Raw genomic sequence first — 25,347 nt, 5'->3', positions numbered from 1 at the left:
GTATGCTTTTATTCTTATTCGTGTCCGCATTGTTTGGACAATGTTCTGTTCTCATGGTCGAGTTCTTTATTGAAGTTTTGGATGTTTTTAGTGTTGTTTTGCTTTTCTTTACTGTTTTATTGTTAATCGTGTATACCATTTCTTCTTGTTATCTGCAAAGCACTTTGAGTTGCATTTCTTGTCATGAAAGATCCATAAATACAGTTTATTATCATCATTATCTATAAAACAAGACACACACACACACACACACACACACACACACACACACACACACACACACACACACACACACACACACACACACACACACAGCTAGTTTAAATCCCAACATCCCAACAACACTGTGTTTTTTGGTGTGTATAAAGTAGTTTCATGATGCAACATGTAACATGATGTAAGCGCATAAACAGGTAGAACCACTAAAGCAAAGCTCTTAACACTAATAATAAAGAGTATTTATTTGATTGTCTGCTCATTTTGGCGTAAATAAAGAACAATTATGTTTGAAATAACGTTGTCTGGAGCTAGTCGCCCGCCACAAACACAAGGCGCAGATCTACAGCTCTACGACGCGTCGCGCCGCCACCCGCGGCCAGCTTGTAGATCTACGGTCGGCGTCACCGGTCCGCGACGTAATGACGTATGAACGCTACGACGACGACTAGCTCGCGTTGAAAAAAATCATTATCGCGAGGGTTTGTCCCGAAAAGAACAGATCCACAAGCCGTCGCCGCGATCTGACGCTACGGTGCCGATGGTTTGTAGATCTGCGTGAGCGACACGATCGTACCACAGAGCGCTGGAACGAGATCTTACCGTGGTGGCGTCTGCTGCGTCACGTCCGGGTGGCAGTGCTGGTGTAGGCCGCATCCTCGCTGCGTCTCCTTCTGTCGCAGCTTTATTCGACGCCATTGCAGAGGTTTTTAAATAAAAAGCGAATGAAAGTGACTTTAATCTCACGAGCGAGGTGTTTGTTTGGTTCTTTCTCTTCGCGGGTCGAGCTGTTTTGTTCTAGTCTGGTCGCATCGCGCCTTTGTTTGGCCGGGAACACAGAGCTCCGTGGCTCCTTTCTGCTTTGTCCGTCTGCACATCCGCTCTGCAGCGGATACGGAAACAACGGCTCCGTGGCGTGTCGTCATGTGGAGTGGGCGGGGTCTAAACGGAGAACTGCTTTTAATGATAACAACTGGATATAATAAAATAGCCTCAATTCATAAACCTTATTTTTTTTGTGTAAAAAATGTATTTTTTGTTGTATTTGTATTTGTGATAATTGCTTTGGCAATGTAAACGTATGTTTTCTCATGTCAATAAAGCTCCTTTGAATTGAAATTGTAAACCTTTTAAAACATTAAATATCTGAAAATGCACATCGACATGGGAAAGATACTGTGTAAACAAATAAATAAACAAACACACATTTACACAACACACACTGATGACAAAGGTCTATGAAGCCATCTATGAAATATATGAAAAGGTTTAATCTGTTACACAAACATATGATGTAGGCCTAGGTAGTAGGCTGTAAGCCCATTCTAAAACGTAATTTCATACTTTAATTTGATAATTATCACTGATTATTATATTCCCCCCAATAATGTCTGTCTGGAGAAGGAAACTGCAAAACACTCCAGATTTTATTTGTAATGTTTTAATCTAGAGTTTGCAATACCAACCCTTGGCCTTGACATAGTTGATGGTTTACCCTTGACAGCCCATTATACACCCAAACAGAAAAGTCCTAAATACTTGAAGCTTTTCCATCCGCCATGATTTCTGTTTAAAAGTCCTTTTGGCTGCAGTGTCCAGGCTGTTCCACAGGGTGGCACCATTGTACGTGAAAGTTCCCTAACCTGTCAGATTCTCATCAGCCTCAGTACCCTGAGGCTTTGTGCACACAAATAGATGGAACTGAAGTTGCACTTACTTAATGTGAAACATTGTTTTCTCTCTCAACAGTAAACAAACCAACATAAAGTGTATAGAGGGTATCTGCACATTTATAATGTGACAATTCTAAAATGATTAAATTAAACATTGGTCAAATTATCAAATATTAGAGGCAGAAACGTGAAAATAGCCGTTCTACATGCTCACAACGCCACCCAACATGAGGCGATGTGAGCATGTAGATCTGCTATTTTCACAATAGAACCGTGGTATACAAAATGTAATGCCTCAACTCTTAGTGATCGGGAGGATAGGCAGGTCTCCAGTTAAAATATGATTATTTTGGGGGTCGCATTCTGAAAAGGTTGAGAACCACTGTACTAGAGCAAGACACCTACTGTACTGTAAACTGTAAACCCCTAACTGCCCCTTGTGAGCCGCTATCAGCTACAGTAGGTTAAGCTGAAACCTTATTTCCCCTGCAGGAGCAAGTGAATCAAGTGAAGGTCAATATGTCATTATTAGGGCTTTCATCTACGGGAAAAAAACAAACAAACATTAAAAGGTTTCTACCCGACAGCGACAATAGGGACTTTAAGCTCAGACGAGTACGGCTGCTATATGACGCAATTGCCATATAGCGGTCAAAATTGTTAAGCATACACCGTCGGCGATGGGGTCCCACGCCCCAGGTTGTGCAGAGCCTTGTAGGTGGTGAGGAGTAGTTTGAAGTGTAGGCTATACGTTGTTTTACGGGGAGCCAGTGGAGGTCATGGAGGACAGGTGTGATGTGGTCTCTGGAGGAATACAGGTCCACTCGCCAAATTTCCAACTCGCCAAATCAACTTGCTAGGACGAGCAGGGTTGTCAACATTGGACTGTCAGTCCAGGAGAATCCAGGAGATTTATTTTTTAGGGGGTGCACGGAACTCCCCAACAGGGGTCTGGTGGTCCTTCCCCCAAAACTTCTTAACAGATATATTTTCCTGTGTTCTGTTGAATTTTGTGCATGTTTGATACTTTTATCAGGCTTGCTTTACTAGCATGGGTACAATTTCAGCCTTAAAATGCCAAATGTAGGTGTACAGATTTGGTGACAGAAGCAAAGTAAGACATCCTTAATAATGACTTCTCATCTGGGGGTCCTCCCCCAGAAAATATTTAACATAGTAGATGTAATTGCCAATCATCCTGGCAAATCCAGGAGCATTGACAAGCCTGCCCAATGAGTGTGGACAATTTGGCGAGTTGGATTTTTGGCGAGAAGACCGGTTACCCTCTGGAGCGGGTGCTGGTGAGGAGGCGAGCGGCTGAGTTTTGGACATATTGAAGTTTATTTAGGGTTTTGGAGGTGATGCCATGAAGTATGCCGTTACAGTAGTCTAGTCGGGAGGAGATGAATGCGTGGATGAGGGTTTCAGCAGCGGAGAAAGTCAGGGAGGGGCGTAGACGGGCGATGTTCCGGAGGTGAAGACCATGCCAACGCGCCCGCCAGGCATGCTGGGTAGCAGCTACCTCAGTCTGTTGCAGCTGTGGGTGATGCGTTTCCTGTCACAGTGATGACATCAGTGACTGTGGTTAATGTGTTTCCTGTCGCAGTGATAACATCCTTAACAAGAAACCAACTAGACCAAGGGTCTACAACAGGGGGTCTGGGACCCCTAGGGGGTCCTCAGAGTTACTACAGGGGGTCCTCCAAATCTTTGTGTGATAGAAACTTTTTTCTCCTTGTTTATATGCATGCATTTGAACCCTATAGTGTCCATATCCTGAGAACGTTAGACAAAATAGCAGATCTACAAGCTCACAACGCCTCATGCTGCGAGGCGTTGTGAGCTTGTAGATCGTCTATTTCCGGCAAAGAGGATTGGTGTGGAGGGGAAAAAGGGCAGACCAAGTACAGAGTGAAAGGTCAAGTTAAGTAAGTATTGACGGTTCAAGTGGTTAAATATCAGAAATCACAAATTGACATGAATCCAAAATACACTGATGATTGTGCTGTCAAAAAATGAAACTATATGGAATCTATGAACAGGTTGTGGGGGTCCCTGCTTCATATCTTTCTCGACTAAGGGGTCCTTGGCCTGAAAACATTGAGGACCCTCTATAGTACTGCTGCTTTTATCTCCTGCCAGGACCTCTAGTACTGCTGGTTTCATCTCCTACTAGGACCTCTAGTACTGCTTTTTTACACACGCACGCACGCACGCACGCACGCACGCACGAACGCACGCACGCACGCACGCACGCACGCACGCACGCACGCACACACACACACACACACACACACACACACACACACACCTGCGGTGTCTCTCCAGGAGGCGAGTTTAGAAACTCTAGGCTTGCTAAGGGAAGGAGCGCTCGTTTTCAGTTATTGTCCACGACATTGCAAGCGGCGCGAAGGCCAGCGGACCTTGGTCCTGCTCTTCGCGCCCGAGCGCCGCAGGCGCGAGTGCCCGCGAAGAGCCGGCCGCGCGAGTTACGAAGCCGTGGTGAATGCAATCGTTCTATTTATGCCCAGGCCGTAAGGCCTGGGCAAGCGCACGATAAACGCAATGATAATTGGGTTTTGGTGCACCTCACGCGGTCCAAGTGACTACAACGGAGCGCTCCCAACCTCCGGTTCAGCCAATCACAAGCTTCAAAAATGAGTGCGGGGCGTGGTTTCCCTTAGCAAGCCTAGAGTTTCTAAACTCGCCTCCAGGAGAACGTTGGTTTTGTGTGTGTTGCTGAGTTTCTTCATCTCCACGTTCACAGCTTCCTGTCTGGGGGTTAAAGGTCAGGACGTCCTCGCACCTCATTGGCCAGTGGAGCTGCACATCAACTCCTCATTGGCCAGTGGAGACGCACGTCAACACCTATACTAGAAATACTGTTCCTTTGAAACAGTGTGGGCTCGCATGGAACACCATGTAGGCCTATATGGGCACAAAGATCTGCCCAACGGGCACTCCAAAATATATGGGCATAAAGATCTGCCCAACAGGCACTCCAAAATATATGGGCATAAAGATCTGCCCAACAGGCACTCCAAAATATATGGGCATAAAGATCTGCCCAACGGGCACTCCAAAATATATGGGCATAAAGATCTGCCCAACGGGCACTCCAAAATATATGGGCATAAAGATCTGCCCAACGGGCACTCCAACATTACTACCCCTACAATTCCTCAGATCCCCATATAAAGATTTGGGAGAACAAAAGATGTATGTGGGTGTTGTTATTTATATCAGGTCACACTTGTTGGTGGTGATGTCACCAAGAACGCTGCTCCCTCATTGGCTAAAGGCCCTGCCTATGTACTGCCTGTCATTCTTTTGAGGAGAATAATCTTGGTCTATAAAGATTTGGGAGAACATGCTGGTCTCACCTTTCAACGAGCCCACAATTATATACATACAGTATAGTGTATCATTTGGGGACCCAAGCAGGAGTGGCTGAAGGGACTAAAGTCCTACTTCATATCTGTTCTGAATCTTTGGTTTCTGGATGTAAAGTGACAGGTTGTGGGGATGCTGTATGATCAGGGGCGTCACAAGGAGGGGCCTTCATTATTTAGCTATTGAAAAATCGCAGATATACAAGCTAGCTTGTAGATCTGCTATTTTTGAAAAGTCGTGAAAATGCATGTGTAGCGCCCACAGTTAGTACCAGCCATGAACCAGCAACAACAGCCCTGCTAATCGGGCTCAGCCCTATTAGCACGACTGGTTGTGCGTTGGACTGGCGAGTGGGAGTCCCGGGTTCAATCCCCGCTTCCGCGTATCCCTACAATCTGGCGTTGTCGGCAGGATGAGGAGCGCGATATCCTCGCGTGAGGGACATGTCCACGTTGTGTGCGGCGGTCCGCGGCGTGAAGTGTGAAGCACGAGGGCGCACTCCAAAGATCAGGGGGGTGATTGTAGCCCCCACAGTTAGTACCAGCCATGAACCAGCGACAACAGCCCTGCTAATCGGGCTCAGCCCTATTAGCACGACTGGTTGTGCGTTGGACTGGCGAGTGGGAGTCCCGGGTTCAATCCCCGCTTCCGCGCATCACATGTAAATCTTTGAATGTATTTTTTAAGCGAACATTTAACTAAAATTTTGCTTCTGGGCGATCCCTGGAACTAAATATATTGAGATGGGGGTCCGTGGCAAAATACATATTATTTTGGGGGTCCTTCACATGAGGTTTGAGCACCACTGCATAGAAACATAGGTTTTTCAAAAAACCTTAGAAGGATTTGAAATATGCAAAGACTTGCACACATTTTCACAAATGTTCAAAAATAGCAGATCTACAAGCTCACAGCACGGCACTCGGTGCCGCGCTGATATCTGCTGTTTTTCAATAGTTAAAGCACACGGGGGGCCCACAGTGAATCCTTGTGCCCATGGCCCAGAATTTGGTGCGACACCCCTGTGTGTGATCATGTGTCATGTGTGTTATTGTAAATGAGTTGGGAGCTCTATAAACGTGTGACTTCTTTCCCGTAACGAGGGAATTGATGGATCTGATAAAACAGCTGCTGCTGTGTTTAACTCTGTCACGGCACGGAGATAAGAGGGCTCTCCTCTGATCGCTGTCAGTCATTATCACAACCATCACACTGACTCACAGGCGCACACGCACACGCACACACACGCGCACACACACACACACACACACACACACACACAGGCCGACACAGTGTGTTTGTGTGTGTTGATTGATTGAAGACTTTATTGTCAGTTTGCATAGGAAAAGGTAGAGTTTCATGACAGTACAGGTCACTGGTACAAGGTCAACTATAGAAAGAATGTAATTTTGAAAAATGCGAGTGTGGTTGCCTATTGAATGTCACGTGAAGCTCGACCACTTCTCCATTGAACTCAATCGTATTTATTATAGTCTGGATTGTTTATCTAGAATACAAATAAAGCTCTCACATCATACGTGGCAGTTGACAGGTTGCCATGGTTACACATTGGAATGTTGAAACCCCATATGTGAAGATACCCGACACATCTCGCTAATTCTTACAAGCTCCATATTTGGATATGGATGACCTATGACTCCATAAATGGAGATGGCCCTTATCGATACATCTAGCTGCTGACATCAGGATGACATCAGTATACAGCTGATGACGGGTTCGGCCCATATATGGAGACATCTACTGTAGCTGCTGACATCAGGATGACATCACACAGTACACAGCTGATGACGGGTTCTGATGTCATACGGTACACAATGAGCACCATATAAAACAGTGGCATTACCCGCCGAAGGCATCAGGACCTGAAGCTTATAGCTTACCATCACATCACTCATATGCTCATATATGGAGATCCCCGATGTCATATTAATCCCATATCTTGGAATGCCCATATATGGACATATTGTGGCAATCTCGTGTGGTCCATGATGTCATCTCCAAATTAAACTATATATAGGGCAACCAGACTATAATACTTGTCAGACTTTATTTCTTTCTTTCCATCTGTCTGGATAAACTTTAAATCTCGTCTTCTCTGTCTACACTTTGTAGAGGTTGAAACGTCTGGAAAACAGACAGACAGATTGTGTGTGTGTGTGTGTGTGTGTGTGTGTGTGTGTGTGTGTGTGTGTGTGTGTGTGTGTGTGTGTGTGTGTGTGTGTGTGTGTGTGTGTGTGTGTGTGTGTGTGTGTGTGTGTGTGTGTGCGCGCGCACGCGCGTTGTTGTTGTATTTGTATTATGTTGGTACAGTTTTTCGGTCATGGGTGTTCGAGTATTCGGTGAGAGTTACTATAAAAACCTTCCCAAGTAACTGCCACAAACAGACTGCTCTCTCTCTCTCTCTCTCTCTCTCTCTCTCTCTCTCTCTCTCTCTCTAGGTCAAAGTGAAGGACTCTCGTCCAGCAGCTGAATCAGAGAGGACAATGCAGAGGTGCTAAAACCTTCTGTGGAGAAAATAAACAGAGCAGGGCCGCCTGTCCGTCGCCCCCTAGGGTTCACATCCAACATCACATCATATTGTATGCACATTTTATACCTAACTCTGAACATCATGTTTGGTGGATTAATGTGATATTATGTCAATCCATGTGACACATGTTATATGCACGTAACATCTTGTATTTTAGCCTTATAGTGTATTTTAGCCTTTTCTTCTGTACAGCACTTTGTTAACTTTGGTTGTAAAATGTGCTATATAAGTAAAGTGGATTGAACTGGATGGGATGTTATAGATCTGTGCTTTCATGTAACATTTTATAGGGGTTCTTTCAGCAACAACACAGATTAATTTGGTGCCGACCTGTACACGCATACTGGTTCTTATCAGTTATCAGTGTGAAATGGACCATTAAAATAAAGGCCTCAACAGCTGCAATACTGCTGGGTGACCACTCTTCAAGTGGCGCTGTTGAGCAGCCTAAATTCACTCCCGAATTTCCTGACACACAAGATTCGGCGGCACCCCCCTGCAGTAACTCCAGGGGTCCTGGACCCCCTGTTAAGACCCAGGCTGTAGGCCGGGCTTATGATGCGTTTGTGCGTGCAGGCTGCACGGACCAGGCACGTGCACACATAGTCATCAAAGGGGGCTTGATCCCCTGCCCTTTTACCCGTCTGTAAAAAGTGCCCTCTCCAGACCATGAATGCAGTTTTCACTATGGTGAAAGAAATGCAAATGCCCCCTTTCCATGCCATACCCGAAGGCAGCATTCAAGAGACTTGTCCAAACTCTCCTGAACTTGAATGCAGCATCTTATGTTGAAAGAGTTGCCCTCTCTGTGTAGAAATCAATGCCGTTACGCCACATCTCCAGTATTGACATGATTATGGTTAGTTTAGTGTGGTATGAAGTACCAAAAATAGCAGACCTTCAAGCTCACAACGCGTCGCAGCGCGACACGCTGTGAGCTTGGAGGTCTGATATTTTCACCAAAAGGCCCCTTTAGAAATGTCAGCCCCTGCCTCTCTGACATTCTCTGCACGTCCCTGGCGCTGACAGTAAGTGTCCGACTAAGTGTTTGTGACTCACTCTGAACACTGTGAGCACAGAGCAGAGAGGAAGCATCGGAGCTGCAGAAAAAAGAATTCTGAGGTACTTTACTTGAGTATTTCCAGTTTTCTGTACTTTCTACAACTAAGCTCAACCTTGTGAGCTTAGTTGTAGATCTGCTATTTTCAAACATTTTGTACTTTAGGGTTAGGTTAGCTTAAATTTGGTACTTTGGTATATTTTGATGCCAATACTTTCATACTTTTGCTCAAGTACATTTTGAATTCCAAGCTTTTTGTAACCGAGCATAAGTGATTTTTTAGCAAATCTTTGAATATATCTTTAATATATCTGTAATCTCTGGGGGTCCGTGACAAGAAAAAGTTTGAGAATTACTGATTAAAGAAGAAGGATTTAGTAAAATGTATAGAATCAGGTCAAAAATATTTAAAGTCTGACAGTACGCCCCTGTTGTTTACATTAATTCTGACAAATAAGATGTTCTTATCAATAGTGGAAAACTCTATTTCTTGTTTTTATTTAGTGTGTGTGTGCGTGCATATGTGTGTGTGTGTGTGTGTGTGTGTGTGTGTGTGTGTGTGTGTGTGTGCGTGTGTGTGTGTGTGTGTGTGTGTGTGTGTGTGTGTGTGTGCGCGCGCGCGTGCCCCATCTCAACACAGAAATACAGGGACGTGCAGAGAATGTTAGAGAGGCAGGGGCTGACATTTCTGTAAGGGCCTTTTGGTGAAAATATTGAAAATAGCAGACCTCCAAGCTCACAACACGTTGCAGCGCGGCTATTTTTTATGCTTGATTTCTAGACAGAGAGGGCACATACTGTATGATGCTGTGTTCAATTTCAGGAGAGTTTGGACAAGGCAATTCTCTTGAATGCTGCATTGCTGCCTTCAGGTATGGCATGGAAAGAGGGGCATTTGCATTTCTTTCACTATAGTAAAAACTGCATTCATGGTCTGGAGAGAGGGGCACTTCGTACAGGCGGATAAAAGGGCAGGGGCTCAAGCCCCCTTTGATATGTGTGCACGTGCCTGCAGAGCAAGATGGTTGGCCATCTCACAGTGTGTGTGTGTGTGTGTGTGTGTGTGTGTGTGTGTGTGTGTGTGTGTGTGTGTGTGTGTGTGTGTGTGTGTGTGTGTGTGTGTGTGTGTGTGTGTGTAGCTAGGATGGTCATCCATCTCACAGAGAGACTACAGGACGGCTGCAGGTTCCAGTCCGTCTGACCATCATCTTCCTCCTCAGTGATCTTCCTCCCAGTGCTGGGAAGCAACCACGCATACTTAGTTCTACTGAGTAGGATTTACGCAAGTTCTGTACTTGAGTACACTTTTGAGGTACTATTACTTTTACTGGAGTTTTTCCCACACAACTGAAGTTTGATTGATTGATTGAAGTATTAGAAGTTTGATCTACAAGCTTGCAGCACGGCACTTGTAGATCTGCTATTTTTTAATAGTTAAAGCAGGGATCTTCAACAGGGGGTCCGGGACCCATAGGGGGTCCTCCTCGGAGTAACTACAGGGGATCCTCCAAATATTTGAGTGATAGAAACCTTTTTTTCTCCTTTTTCATATTAACCACTTGAACCATAACGCCCAAATTCTGATAACTTTAGCCAAAAATAGCAGATCTACAAGCTCACGCGCGAGGCATTGTGAGCTTGTAGATCGGCTATTTTCGGGAAAGAGGTTTGGTGTAGAGGGGAAAAAGAGCGGTCTAAGTACAGAGTGAAAGGTCAAGTTTATTAAGTATTGATGGTTCAAGTGGTTAAATATCTGAAAACACAAATTGACATGAATCCAAAATACACTGATAATTGTGCTGTCAAACATTGAAACTATATAATAAAATGTCGCCAACCAATCATCGAGGACGATGATACACGAAAGAAGAAGATAGTATGGATTATCGTCCCATCATCCCTATAACCATGTCCATCCCTTTTATTTCTGTCATTCGCCATCGACCAAACAATGGACCTGATGAGCCAGCGGGTGGCGCTGTGGTCACCATGGGCCTGTGCACCAGCAGAACCTCCGTCACCCTGGAGCCTGTGGGCGGGGCCCTGGCACCGCCCCGCCCCCGAGAGACCCCCAAGGTTAGTGTCCTTCACTGGTGGAGAAAATATATTCACATGTTTAACTTATACTATAGAGACCCCCAAGGTTAGTGTCCTTCACTGGTGGAGAAAGTATACTCACATATTTAACTTATACTATAGGGATATTTCATCACGGGAGCACGGTGGCCTAGTTGGTAGCGCTTCGCCTCACAGCTATGGGTCCTGGGTTCGATTCCCGCCGGGGGACGCTGTGGGTGCTGGGGGAGTGTTCTCTCCTACGTGTCATCAGTGCCCACACCCTAGGTGGGGTTGGTGAAAGGGCCTTTCTGTGTGGAGTTAGCATGTTCTCCCCGTTTCTCCTAGGGTAGATACCCTCACAAAAACATGCAGTAATCCTGGTCTCAATATCCTGGCCAAAATAATGCCTACCCTGCCTGATGGAGGGGAAAGGAACTGGTTGGAATAACGTGTTCCTTCCACGCGCTATGTCCATACCGGGGAAAATCCCCCGTCAGGTGAAAAGAAACAACTTGGAGTACTCATGCATTGAAGGAAGCATGAGGTCAGTCCCCAGGCACGGCAGAGGGAGAGCAGAACCCAGGATTACATAGTTTAGGCAATTGGCACTGGGAGAAAAAATGGGTTACAAAATTGTGGGATAAAAACTATTTAGAGAATAAAAGGATATTTACTAAAGGGATATTTCACTTTCAAAAATAAAAACTTTTGGTCATTTTATACTCAGGCTTTTAGGAGCACCGAAGTTGCTTGATTCAGTATTTAGATATTTGATATGCATTTTCATCAGACTCCTATAACTCCATTTTAACCATGATAGATTCATTAAAAACACCTGTCCTTGGTTTTGGTGACTCGTTCTGCCCTTAAGTTCTAATATGTGAGCAGGACATGTTTTTTCAATTTCATTTATTTGTAATAATTGTTTTGGAAAATTAAAAAAGTAATATCTAAGAAGTGTAGTCAGTAATAAAAGAGATATTGAAATATGAAATACCAAAGACAAGTGTGGTATTATATCTAGGGAACTTGACGCACGAAAACACACATGGAGACATCAGGCAATGAAGACGTAAAGTCGAAACGTTGAAATAAAAGTATGTTTTTTGGAGCATATAAACAGTGTGCAGGCGTTCCTCTCCTTCCATTATGGAGATATTTACACATAGACTCAGGGTACAGGAGGAGCCGTTTCTTGAAAAATTGGAGAAATTGACTGATTACACAACACAGAAGAATTACACCACGGAAGAATGATATGGTCATATGGACTATGGAATATGATGATAAAAAGGTTGACCCTGTGAATAGTTGTGCATGTGACACACTGCAAATAAGAATTAAGTTAAAAAATACATGATAAAATGAAAACCTTTAATTGCGACCGAAGGTCGCAGTATACCAAGAGAAATGTTGCAGCTTGTCTCCGTCTGTGTCCGTCTGTCTGTGTCAGTCCTCCCTTCAGTCAGTCAGTACACATTGTTACAGTCTATTGGTTCCCTTGTCACTGTGACATCACTCTGACATCATGCTCTGATGTCACTGTGATGTAGGGGAACCACTGTTAACAGAATGGGTTTGCTGCTCTGACATCACACTCTGGCTTCATGTCCCTTTTATGCCCATATATTTTATGCCCATATATAGTCGACAATGTGATGTCAGAACATGCCCATATATGGGCATTCCCAGATCACACTTGCAAATGAATTACGTCATTGTCGTTCTATGCCCATTATGGAGATCCCTGTCCCGGTGTCATCAATATTAAGGGCATATCTGGGAATGCCCATATATGGGCATGTTCTGAATCTGACATGCCCATATCAGGGTTTCCGCTAGGCATTTTTGGGGCCAGCCACCTTGGCCGGCAGGATTATATTTTACCGGCCAATCAATCAATTTATCGGACATATTATAATGAACGTCACATTAATAGGGTTTTTCGATTAATCGATTTTTAATCGAAATCCGGGTTTTTCCTTTGGACGATTTAAAAAATAGGAAATCGTCAAATCCAGTTTCACTTTAATTAGGGTAATTCTTACTCATTGGTAGCCTCGCAACAGCCAGACTCTCCCAGGGGAGAGTCTGGGAGTCCTCCGTAGACAATGCATTACGCAATGACGTAGTTACTATACTTTGACTGACAGGTCCAGTCAGTAGTTATCAGCGCATCAAAACATCCTCGGGAGAACATCAAATACGTCTTTTCCAGACAGAAATTCCAAAGGTGCAAAGTGTTGTTCGTTTTTAAGTTATGAGATGCCGTTGATTTCAGATAAAACTTCGCTTACTGCAGCTTTTATTTGCGATTTGTGAACTCGCATCGGACATGGGGTCCGCCATGTTTGTTGTCAAAATGCGAGAGCTGTAGCAGCCGCTCGACCAATCAGGAGCGGTGGGAGGCGGGTTCGCTCGAAATGCAGCCTTTTGATTGGAAATTGAGAACTAAATTCTAATAAAGAGACTCGATGGGAGGGACACCAGACCGAGAAAGGAAGCACATTGGTGATGACGTAACTCGGGATGGCTTGCGAGGCTAACTCATTGGAGCCTTGCACGGGGCAAAAAGTACACAGCCCGGTCCTCCTAAAGCAGGACGACAAGGTCCGACACCAAATTAATACTAATTTCTCTCTGATGTGTCATTTCTTTGATGCACTTGCAGCGCACGTCAGACTGGGCAGAGCTCACCACAGCACTGCACTCACTTGCGCTGGTACAGGCAGCAAACCGAACAAACGCTGCTGAGCTGGTAAACTTACTTGTTGTTGTAGGCTAGTTTGAAAGAAGCTTATTAATTCTGTGTTACCCACTGTAGTCCTATTGTCCCTGTCACTGTGTTAATTTTGCGTCGGGAAGCGAAGCGCTTCGCCTCCATTTACAATCAATCAACCTCTCTGTGCATGGGCGGTGCAGGGGCGGCCTTAGCTATTTTTTCACCCGTTTCACCAGCCTCCAAGAGCTGGCCAGCAAGCCTTGTTCAACTTGCAACTTGTCACTGCACGTTCCTCTGTTGCCACGGCAAGCTGTTTTGTCACACACTATTGCTAATGAAACACTAAGGACTCTAAGTTAACTTCTGTATGTGATTGTTGCGCAACTAAAGTTATTATTATTATTATTATTATTACCCCTATTGTTTTTGGTGTCTCTGAAGTCAATCAGCTATTGCCGGTGTACACAGCCAAATTTCCGGGCCCCACTGTGCGGACTGTGGGGGCGTGAAAATTCACCGGGTGGACTCAAAATGTCCTCCGGGGCCCCCTCTGCGTGTGGACACCACTTGCTCGCCCATCAGTCCCACGGATGATTTTTGTTTCTTTTTTTTTAATTTAGGGTCCTTTTCTGCAGTTCAAGCATAATTCCACAGGGTGGCAGGCTATTTTCCAAAACTATTGGAAGTGGACATGTGTACACAGCCAGCATTACTGAATGGAAAAAATTACTGTCTAATTTGATAGACTATCCCATCTCCGTGATTTGTAGATCTAACTTTACAGACAGTTCATTTCTATGATTTGTATATCTAATTCCAAAACCAGTCCCATCCCCATGATTTGTAGATCTAATTCCATCAGCAGTTCCATACCATGATTTGTAGCTCTAAATCCATCACCTGTCACATCCACATGATTTGTAGATCTAATTCTAAAACCAGTCACATCCACATGATTTGTAGATCTAATTCTAAAACCATTCACATCCACATGATTTGTAGATCTAATCCATACCATAATTTGTAGCTCTAAATCTATCACCTGTCACATCCACATGATTTGTAGATCTAATTCTAAAACTAGTCGCATCCCCATGATTTGTAGACCTAATTCCATCGGCAGTTCCATACCATAATTTGTAGCTCTAAATCCATCACCTGTCACATCCACATGATTTGTAGATCTAATTCTAAAACCAGTCACATCCACATGATTTGTAGATCTAATTCTAAAACCATTCACATCCCCATGATTTGTAGATCTAATTCCATCGGCAGTTCCATACCATAATTTGTAGCTCTAAATCCATCACCTGTCACATCCACATGATTTGTAGATCTAATTCTAAAACCAGTCACATCCACATGATTTGTAGATCTAATTCTAAAACCATTCACATCCACATGATTTGTAGATCTAATCCATACCATAATTTGAAGCTCTAAATCTATCACCTGTCACATCCACATGATTTGTAGATCTAATTCTAAAACTAGTCGCATCCCCATGATTTGTAGATCTAATTCCATCGGCAGTTCCATACCATAATTTGTAGCTCTAAATCTATCACCTGTCACAAAGGCTCTGGTGGGCTGTTTTGGGCTCTGGTGGGCTGTGCTGGGCTCTGGTAGGCTATACAGGGCAGTACTGTACTAGCCTAGACATGTTCTTGTAAAACTATTGGCCGTGTACACTAAGGCATGTAGAAACTATTGCCTGTGTACACAGTGGATAATCCCATCAACGAGGAGCTACAGGACTGGCGGGAGCCTTGAGCAGACTGCTGGAGTCTGGTGCAGTCCTGTGCACCCTGGTCTGGCCTATTCCAGCCGGATCCAGCCTACTGTAGCCTAGTAAAGCCATCTAACTTCTCCACTTCCCTAATCTATTCTCCCACTGTGCTGGACTTGGATGTGCTGGGCTGTGCTGGACTCTATCAGGCTCTGGTGGGCTGTTTTGGGCTCTGGTAGGCTATACAGGGCAGTAATCTACTATAGCCTAGGCATGTTCATGTAAAACTATTGGCCGTGTACACAAAGGCATGTAGAAACTATTGCCCGTGTACACAGTGGATAATCCCATCAACAAGGAGCTACAGGACTGGCGGGAGCCTTGAGCAGACTGCTGGAGACTGCTGGAGTCTGGTGCACCCTGGTCTGGCCTATTCCAGCCGGATCCAGTCTAGTGTAGCCTAGTGAAGCCATCTAACCTCTCCACTTCCCTAATCTATTCTCCCACTGTGCTGGACTTGGATAAGCTGGGCTGTGCTGGACTCTATCAGGCTCTGGTGGGCTGTTTTGGGATCTGGTGGGCTGTGCTGGGCTCTGGTAGGCTATACAGGGCAGTACTGTACTATAGCCTAGGCATGTTCATATAAAACTATTGGCCGTGTACACAAAGGCATGTAGAAACTATTGCCCGTGTACACAGTGGATAATCCCATCAACGAGGAGCTACAGGACTGGTGGGAGCCTTGAGCAGACTGCTGGAGACTGCTGGAGTCTGGTGCACCCTGGTCTGGCCTATTCCAGCCGGATCCAGCCTAGTGTAGCCTAGTGAAGCCATCTAACCTCTCCACTTCCCTAATCTATTCTCCCACTGTGCTGGACTTGGATGTGCTGGGCTGTGCTGGACTATTGGGCTCTGGTGGGCTTTACTGGGCTCTGGTGGGCTGTGCTGGGCTCTGGTAGGCTATACAGGGCAGTAATCTACTATAGCCTAGACATGTTCATGTAAAACTATTGGCCGTGTACACAAAGGCATGTAGAAACTATTGCCCGTGTACACAGTGGATAATCCCATCAACGAGGAGCTAAGGGACTGGCGGGAGCCTTGAGCAGCCCGGTGGACACTGCTGGAGTCTGGTGCAGTCCTGTGCACCCTGGTCTGGCCTATTCCAGCCGGATCCAGCCTACTGTAGCCTAGTGAAGCCATCTAACTTCTCCACTTCCCTAATCTATTCTCCCAATGTGCTGGACTTGGATGTGCTGGGCTGTGCTGGACTCTATCAGGCTCTGGTGGGCTGTGCTGGGCTCTGGTAGGCTATACAGGGCAGTAATCTACTATAGCCTAGGCATGTTCATGTAAAACTATTGGCCGTGTACACAAAGGCATGTAGAAACTATTGCCCGTGTACACAGTGGATAATCCCATCAACAAGGAGCTACAGGACTGGCGGGAGCCTTGAGCAGACTGCTGGAGACTGCTGGAGTCTGGTGCACCCTGGTCTGGCCTATTCCAGCCGGATCCAGTCTAGTGTAGCCTAGTGAAGCCATCTAACCTCTCCACTTCCCTAATCTATTCTCCCACTGTGCTGGACTTGGATGTGCTGGGCTGTGCTGGACTCTATCAGGCTCTGGTGGGCTGTTTTGGGATCTGGTGGGCTGTGCTGGGCTCTGGTAGGCTATACAGGGCAGTACTGTACTATAGCCTAGGCATGTTCATATAAAACTATTGGCCGTGTACACAAAGGCATGTAGAAACTATTGCCCGTGTACACAGTGGATAATCCCATCAACGAGGAGCTACAGGACTGGTGGGAGCCTTGAGCAGACTGCTGGAGACTGCTGGAGTCTGGTGCACCCTGGTCTGGCCTATTCCAGCCGGATCCAGCCTAGTGTAGCCTAGTGAAGCCATCTAACCTCTCCACTTCCCTAATCTATTCTCCCACTGTGCTGGACTTGGATGTGCTGGGCTGTGCTGGACTCTATCAGGCTCTGGTGGGCTGTTTTGGGATCTGGTGGGCTGTGCTGGGCTCTGGTAGGCTATACAGGGCAGTACTGTACTATAGCCTAGGCATGTTCATATAAAACTATTGGCCGTGTACACAAAGGCATGTAGAAACTATTGCCCGTGTACACAGTGGATAATCCCATCAACGAGGAGCTACAGGACTGGTGGGAGCCTTGAGCAGACTGCTGGAGACTGCTGGAGTCTGGTGCACCCTGGTCTGGCCTATTCCAGCCGGATCCAGCCTAGTGTAGCCTAGTGAAGCCATCTAACCTCTCCACTTCCCTAATCTATTCTCCCACTGTGCTGGACTTGGATGTGCTGGGCTGTGCTGGACTCTATCAGGCTCTGGTGGGCTGTTTTGGGCTCTGGTGGGCTGTATTGGGCTCTGGTGGGCTGTGCTGTGCTGTGCTGGGCTCTGTTGGGCTATACGAGGCAGAACAGTACTAAAGCCCAGATATGTTCATGTAAAACTATTGGCCGTGTACACAAAGTCATGTAAAACTATGGCCCGTGTACACAGTGGCTTTTTCCTTGACCTTTCGAGTTAGGAGTGTCGTAGAGACACGAGACCGGGTTTGTTGGATTCAGCGTCAAAAAGTAAGTCAGAATAAGTGTCTTTTATCCGAAAGAATGTGTAATCGTGTTGGTGGCGTGCAAATTTCGTGTCTTTTTCGCAATCGTAAAGGGTTCAAATTGTCGGAGAGACACGAAACCCATTCCATTGGATCAGGCATCCTTCAAATATGAAAAGTATTTCCTGCGTGAAACAAACAGATTTTTTTAGATTTTTTTATTGATTTTAAGGACAAAAATTCGGGTTTCGGTGTCTTTTTCGCAATCGTAAAGGGTTCAAAGTGTCGGAGAGACACGAAACCCATTCCATCGGATCGGGCATGCTTCAAATATGAAAAGTTTATCCGGCCTAAAACAAAACATATTTTTTTGATTTTTTTATTCATTTTAAGGACAAAGGGCCCGTTTTGACGCCTAAAACGACCCTTTCCCTTGACCGTTCGAGTTAGGAGTGCCGTGTACACAGGATCTACAGAGCTGGCTGGAGTATGGAGCAGCCTGGTGGAGTCTGGTGCAGTCCTGTGCACCCTGGTCTGGCCTATAACAGCCGGATCCAGCCTACTGTAGGCTAGTGAAGCCATCTAACCTCTCCACTTCCCTAATCTATTCTCCCACTGTGCTGGACTTGGATGTGCTGGGCTGTGCTGGACTCTATCAGGCTCTGGTGGGCTGTTTTGGGCTCTGGTGGGCTGTATTGGGCTCTGGTGGGCTGTGCTGTGCTGTGCTGGGCTCTGTTGGGCTATACGAGGCAGAACAGTACTAAAGCCCAGATATGTTCATGTAAAACTATTGGCCGTGTACACAAAGTCATGTAAAACTATGGCCCGTGTACACAGTGGCTTTTTCCTTGACCTTTCGAGTTAGGAGTGTCGTAGAGACACGAGACCGGGTTTGTTGGATTCAGCGTCAAAAAGTAAGTCAGAATAAGTGTCTTTTATCCGAAAGAATGTGTAATCGTGTTGGTGGCGTGCAAATTTCGTGTCTTTTTCGCAATCGTAAAGGGTTCAAATTGTCGGAGAGACACGAAACCCATTCCATTGGATCAGGCATCCTTCAAATATGAAAAGTATTTCCTGCGTGAAACAAACAGATTTTTTTAGATTTTTTTTATTGATTTTAAGGACAAAAATCCGGGTTTCGGTGTCTTTTTCGCAATCGTAAAGGGTTCAAAGTGTCGGAGAGACACGAAACCCATTCCATCGGATCGGGCATGCTTCAAATATGAAAAGTTTATCCGGCCTAAAACAAAACATATTTTTTTGATTTTTTTATTCATTTTAACCCTTAAGTGCTGTTCGGGTCATTTTGACCCGTTTTACATTTTCATTTGGAAAAAAAAGGTAGAAGTTTAAATTGTTTCCACCTGAAACTCACTGGCCTTAAAGATTCTTCTGAGATGAACATGTAAAAAAAATATTTTTGCACTACACCCATGCTACACCCCCCTCATATTTTTTGAACCTTAAGTGCTGTTCGGGTCATTTTGACCCGGAAGCACAGATGCACAGAAATACACAGTATTATGCCAAAACAGAGACACACAGTCACCCCCACTTGTCACCCCCACTTCTAACACCCCCCTTCCGAAGCCCCATTCCGAACCCCCCCCCCCCCTTTCCGCACCCCCCCCCCCTCCCCACACTTAACCCCTGATGCACAGAAATGCAAGGAATCATGTACAAACACAGATACACAATCACCCCCTAACCCCTTCCACCCCTCCAACCCCCCTCACCTTGCCCTTACCCCCTCCCCTCCAAACCCCCCAACCCAACCCCCCCCCCCCCCCCACCTCCCTCCCACACCCCCCCCCCCCAGCCACCCCAGATGCACAGAAATAAAAGAAAGCATGTATACTAACACAGACACACAGTCACCTTCTTCCCCCCTCCCCCCTCCTATCGCCCTCACCCCCCCACACCCTTCACCCCCTCTCCTCCTCACCCCTCCCCTCCTCACCCCCTCGCCTCCTCACCCCTCCCCTCCTCACCCCTCACCCCTCCCCTCCTCACCCCTCACTTATCTGAAGTTTTCCTTGTGACTGTACTGTATCTTAGGGGAAATTTTACATTATTTTACATAAACACAATGTGCTGTAAAGTAACACTGTATTTCAGGGGTGCTGTGGATGAATATGTTGTTTACAGGGGTGCCCTGAGACCAAAGTGTTTGAAAACCTCTGTCCTAGTGTATACGTTCAAGTGTATATTCATATGTGACGTTCATGTGTGTTCACATGTGTGTTCAGCTCTATGTGAGAATGATGTCCTGTTGAACCACAAGTATTCAATTAATGGGCATGTTGTTCATAAAAATATTGTCTGATTTTCATTTTGTCCTATAAGCATGAGCAATATTGCCCAGTATTAAATATATTAGTTTTTTTACATGAATTTCAGCTAAATCATTAAAAACGCCTAGCTCTTTCAGTGTTTAATGTGATATAGCAAAGCAAGAATGCAAACATTTACCATATATATCATATGAATTGTTTGGTATTGAGTCAAAGTCAATGTATCATGATGATTTGTTAAGTTAAAATTTATATTAGTGTTGTTTTTTTTAAACCAAATACCCCCCGGGTCAAAATGACCCGAACAGAACGAAGGCGTAGTGAATCTGAACAGAACTTAAGGGTTAAGGACAAAGGGCCCGTTTTGACGCCTAAAACGACCCTTTCCCTTGACCGTTCGAGTTAGGAGTGCCGTGTACACAGGATCTACAGAGCTGGCTGGAGTATGGAGCAGCCTGGTGGAGTCTGGTGCAGTCCTGTCTACCCTGGTCTGGCCTATTCAAGCTGGATCCGGCCTGTAATGGCCTGGTGCAGCCATAAGAATACCCCCCTTCCCTGGTCTACAATACCACTGGGCAGGACTGGCCTAGACTTAGGTGTGCTGGACTCTATTGGGCTCTGGTGGGCTGTATTGGGCTCTGGTGGGCTGTGCGGTGCTGAGTTGAACTCTGTTGGGCTACACAAGGCAGTACTGTACTAAAGCTTAGACATGTTAATGTAAATAAACTATTGGCCGTGTACACAAACTCATGTATATCTATTTCCCGTGTACAGAGTTGTTAATCTCAAGTGTGGGGAGCTACAGTGCTGGTGAGATCCTGGCACAGTGCCCCAGAGGGGTCTCCAAATGATCTTGGGTGGTCCCAAATGATTAGCTTAATGTGAACATTGTTTTTTTTTCCACTCAACAGTGTACAGAGGCTATCTGCATATTTTTTAAGATACAATTTAAGGACCTTTTTAATACCTTTAAAATGACAAATTAAATATTAAAATGTTGAAAATAGCAGATCTACAAGCTCACGCCGCCTTGCGTTGTGAGGCATTGTGAGCATGTATATCTGCTATTTTCACAAGACCGTGTTTTACAAACGCCTCAACTCTTTTTGTGCTACCAAACAGGACAAACTGTCAAATATTAAGTGAGAAGGTTTTGCCCAGCAGGACTTTCTCACAAGTTAGGCGATGTGCATAATGCTATTCCTTTGGTCTTGGTTGCAAACACACCAACAAAACACAGTAAGTCCAAATGGAAAACAAACACACTTTGCACTGAGCTCAAACATGCTTCTCTCCTAGTGAACTCCAAAGAAAGACTGAGGCCACTTGGCAGGAGGCACTGATCAGAAGACAGGCACTAATTGAACACTCCTGGCTTGGTGACCTGATTGGTAGGCAGGTGATGGTTGGTGTAGTAGTGTGTTGACAGCAAGGCTTATGCAGGCCAACCAAACTGTGTCCCTGGCAGGTGCTTGTAGATCTGCGAGGTGCTTGTAGATCTGCTGTATTGGGTTGAGCCCCCCTCACCCAAAAAATATTTATGGAATAAATACATTAAATATATATGAATACGTGAAGGACAACTGCCTGACTTCTATGTAAACCATACTATATGGACAGTTTTTTCTGCATGTCACTATGATGGAAAGCATCTTTAGCCTCACAATAACCATATTGAGTTACCACATGAGTTTGTGTGCACGCACAGCCAATAGTTTTACATGAATATTTCTAGGCTATAGTACAGTACTGCCCCATACAGCCTAACAGAGCCCAGCAAAGCACAGCACAGCCCACCAGAGACAAATACAGCCCACAGGAGCCCAATAGAGTCCAGCACACCTAAGTTCAGCCCAGTCCTGCCAAGTAGGAGTATAGACCAGGGAAGGGGGGTAGTTAGATGTCTCCACCAGGCCATTACAGGCTGGACCTGGCTTGAATAGGCCAGACCAGGGTGCACAGCACTACACCAGACTCCACCATGCTGCTCCAGGCTCAAGCTTGCCCTGTAGATCCTTGCACATGCGATTATACACTGTGTACACGGGCAATAGTTTTACATGAGTTTGTGTACACGGCCAATAGTTTTACATGAACATGTCTAAACTTTAGTACTGTACTGCCTTGTATAGCCCAACAGATCCTAGAACAGCACAGCACAGCCCACCAGAGCCCAGTACAGCCCACCAGAAACAAATACAGCCCAGCAGAGCCCAATAGAGTCCAACACACTAAGTCCAGCCTAGTGGGAGTTAAAACCAGGGACTGGGGATAGTTAGATGGCTGCACAAGCCATTACAGGCCGGATCCGGCTGTTATAGGCCAGACAAGGGTGCACCAGACTCCACCTGCTCCAGGCTCCCACCAGTCCTGTAGCTCCTCGTTGATGGGATTATCCACTCTGTACACGGGCAATAGTTTCTACATGCCTTTGTGTACACGGCCAATAGTTTTACATGAACATGTCTAAGCTTCAGTACAGTACTGCCCCGTACAGCCTACCAGAGCCCAGCACAGCCCACCAGAGCGCAGCACAGCCCACCAGATCCCAAAACAGCCCACCAGAGCCCGATAGAGTCCAGCACAGCCCAGCACATCCAAGTCCAGCACAGTGGGAGAATATATTAGGGAAGTGGGGAGGTTAGATGGCTTCACTAGGCTACACTAGGCTGGATCCGGCTGGAATAGGCCAGACCAGGGTGCACAGGACTGCACCAGACTCCAGCAGTCTCCACCAGGCTGCTCCAGGCTCCCGCCAGTCCTGTAGCTCCTCGTTGATGGGATTATCCACTGTGTACACGGGCAATAGTTTCTACATGCCTTTGTGTACACGGCCAATAGTGTTACATGAACATGTCTAAGCTTTAGTACATTGCTGCCCCGTACAGCCTACCAGAGCCCAGCACAGCCCACCAGAGCCCAAAACAGCCCACCAGAGCCCGAAAGAGTCCAGCACAGCCCAGCACATCCAAATCCAGCACAGTGGGAGAATAGATTAGGGAAGTGGAGAGGTTAGATGGCTTCACTAGGCTACACTAGGCTGGATCCGGCTGGAATAGGCCAGACCAGGGTGCACAGGACTGCACCAGACTCAAGCAGTCTCCACCGGGCTGCTCCAGGCTCCCGCCAGTCCTGTAGCTCCTCGTTGATGGGATTATCCACTGTGTACACGGGCAATAGTTTCTACATGCCTTAGTGTACACGGCCAATAGTTTTACATGAACATGTCTAGGCTATAGTACAGTACTGCCCTGTATAGCCTACCAGAGCCCAGCATAGCCCACCAGAGCCCAAAACAGCCCACCAGAGCCTGATAGAGTCCAGCACAGCCCAGCACATCCAAGTCCAGCACAGTGGTAGAATAGATTAGGGAAGTGGAGAGGTTAGATGGCTTCATTAGGCTACAGTAGGCTGGATCCGGCTGGAATAGGCCAGACCAGGGTGCACAGGACTGCACCAGACTCCAGCAGTCTCCACCGGGCTGCTCAAGGCTCCCGCCAGTCCTGTAGCTCCTCGTTGATGGGATTATCCACTGTGTACACGGGCAATAGTTTCTACATGCCTTAGTGTACACGGCCAATAGTTTTACATGAACATGTCTAGGCTATAGTACAGTACTGCCCTGTATAGCCTACCAGAGCCCGGCATAGCCCACCAGAGCCCAAAACAACCCACCACAGCCTGATAGAGTCCAGCACAGCCCAGCACATCCAAGTCCAGCACAGTGGTAGAATAGATTAGGGAAGTGGAGAGGTTAGATGGCTTCATTAGGCTACAGTAGGCTGGATCCGGCTGGAATAGGCCAGACCAGGGTGCACAGGACTGCACCAGACTCCAGCAGTCTCCACCGGGCTGCTCAAGACTCCCGCCAGTCCTGTAGCTCCTCGTTGATGGGATTATCCACTGTGTACACGGGCAATAGTTTCTACATGCCTTAGTGTACACGGCCAATAGTTTTACATGAACATGTCAAGGCTTTAATACAGTACTGCCTCGTATAGCCCAACAGAGCCCAGCACAGGAAAGCATCGCGCACCAGAGCCCAATACAGCCCACCAGAGCCCAATAGAGCCCAGCACACCTAAGTCCAGCCCAGTCCTTCCCAGTGTGAGTATAGACCTGGGAAGGGGGGTATTTTGATGGCTGCACCATGCCATTACAGGCCGGATCCAGCTTGAATAGGCCAGACCAGGGTGGACAGGACTGCACCAGACTCCAACAGTCTCCATCAGGATGCTCCAGGCTACAGCCAGCCCTGCAGCTCCCTACACATGCAATTAACCCCTGTGTACACGGGCAATAGTTTAACATGAGTTTGTGTACATGGCCAATAGTTTTACATGAACATGTCAAGGCTTGAATAGAGTACTGACTTATGTGCAGTCATGTGCACCCTGGTCTGCCCTATTCCAGCTGGATCCGGCCTGTAATGGCCTGGTGCAGTTACCTTCCCTTGTCTATACTCCCACTGTGCAGGACTGGGCTGGACTTAAGTGTGCTGGACTCTATTGGGCTGTATTGGACTCTGGTGGCCTGTGCTGTTACACTATTAAACCTATTACACTATTACACTATTACATGTAATGCACTATTACACTATTAGACTTATTACACTATTACACTATTACACTATTACACCTATTACACTATTAAACCTGTTACATTATTACACTATTTACACATATTGTGCTATTACACTATTACACTTATAGTGTAATATATACGTTTTACCCCCGGGAGACCCTCCTGAGAAGCGGGGGTCTGCGGACCCCCTCCCCGTCCGGGCCTCGGTCCTCGGTCCTTGGAGTGGAGCAATAGCTTGTAGATCGGCTACTTGAGTATTTTCCATATTTCTTTTCCCGGTGGCGCTGGGGTCCCTGGGGGTCCCTGGAGCTCCAGGGGTCCCTCGGGGCCCAGGCGGTGGCCCTGCCGCCGGGGACCCCCTGGGTGCCGTCCCCGTCTCTCCCGGTCGCTCCGGGGCCGAGTTAAAGCCTTTTTAGCGGACTGCAGTTGCAGGGGTCTGCCACTAGGTGGCGCTCTATGAACGGCCGTCTCCGGGCCGACGAGGCGGACGC

At 46.4% G+C, this 25,347-nt stretch overlaps 1 protein-coding gene across 1 annotated transcript in view; it reads right to left on the bottom strand.

Moving 5' to 3' along the window:
• The window catches only part of LOC308302234 (uncharacterized protein), a gene marked incomplete at its 3' end in the record, with an annotated part of 29,254 nt that extends 28,197 nt beyond the window's left edge, over positions 1–1,057 (bottom strand). The window contains exon 1 of the mRNA XM_080746492.1: positions 820–1,057. Coding sequence (XP_080602618.1) covers positions 820–915 — 96 coding nt within the window. The 5' untranslated portion in view covers positions 916–1,057. The remainder of the gene's footprint in view (positions 1–819) is intronic.
• Between the last annotated feature and the right edge of the window lie 24,290 nt (positions 1,058–25,347).

Source organism: Nannobrachium achirus, assembly GCF_963921795.1.
Source record: "Nannobrachium achirus genome assembly, chromosome: 17".
Lineage (NCBI taxonomy): Eukaryota > Metazoa > Chordata > Actinopteri > Myctophiformes > Myctophidae > Nannobrachium > Nannobrachium achirus.
This window is presented reverse-complemented; position numbering and strand designations above follow the sequence as displayed.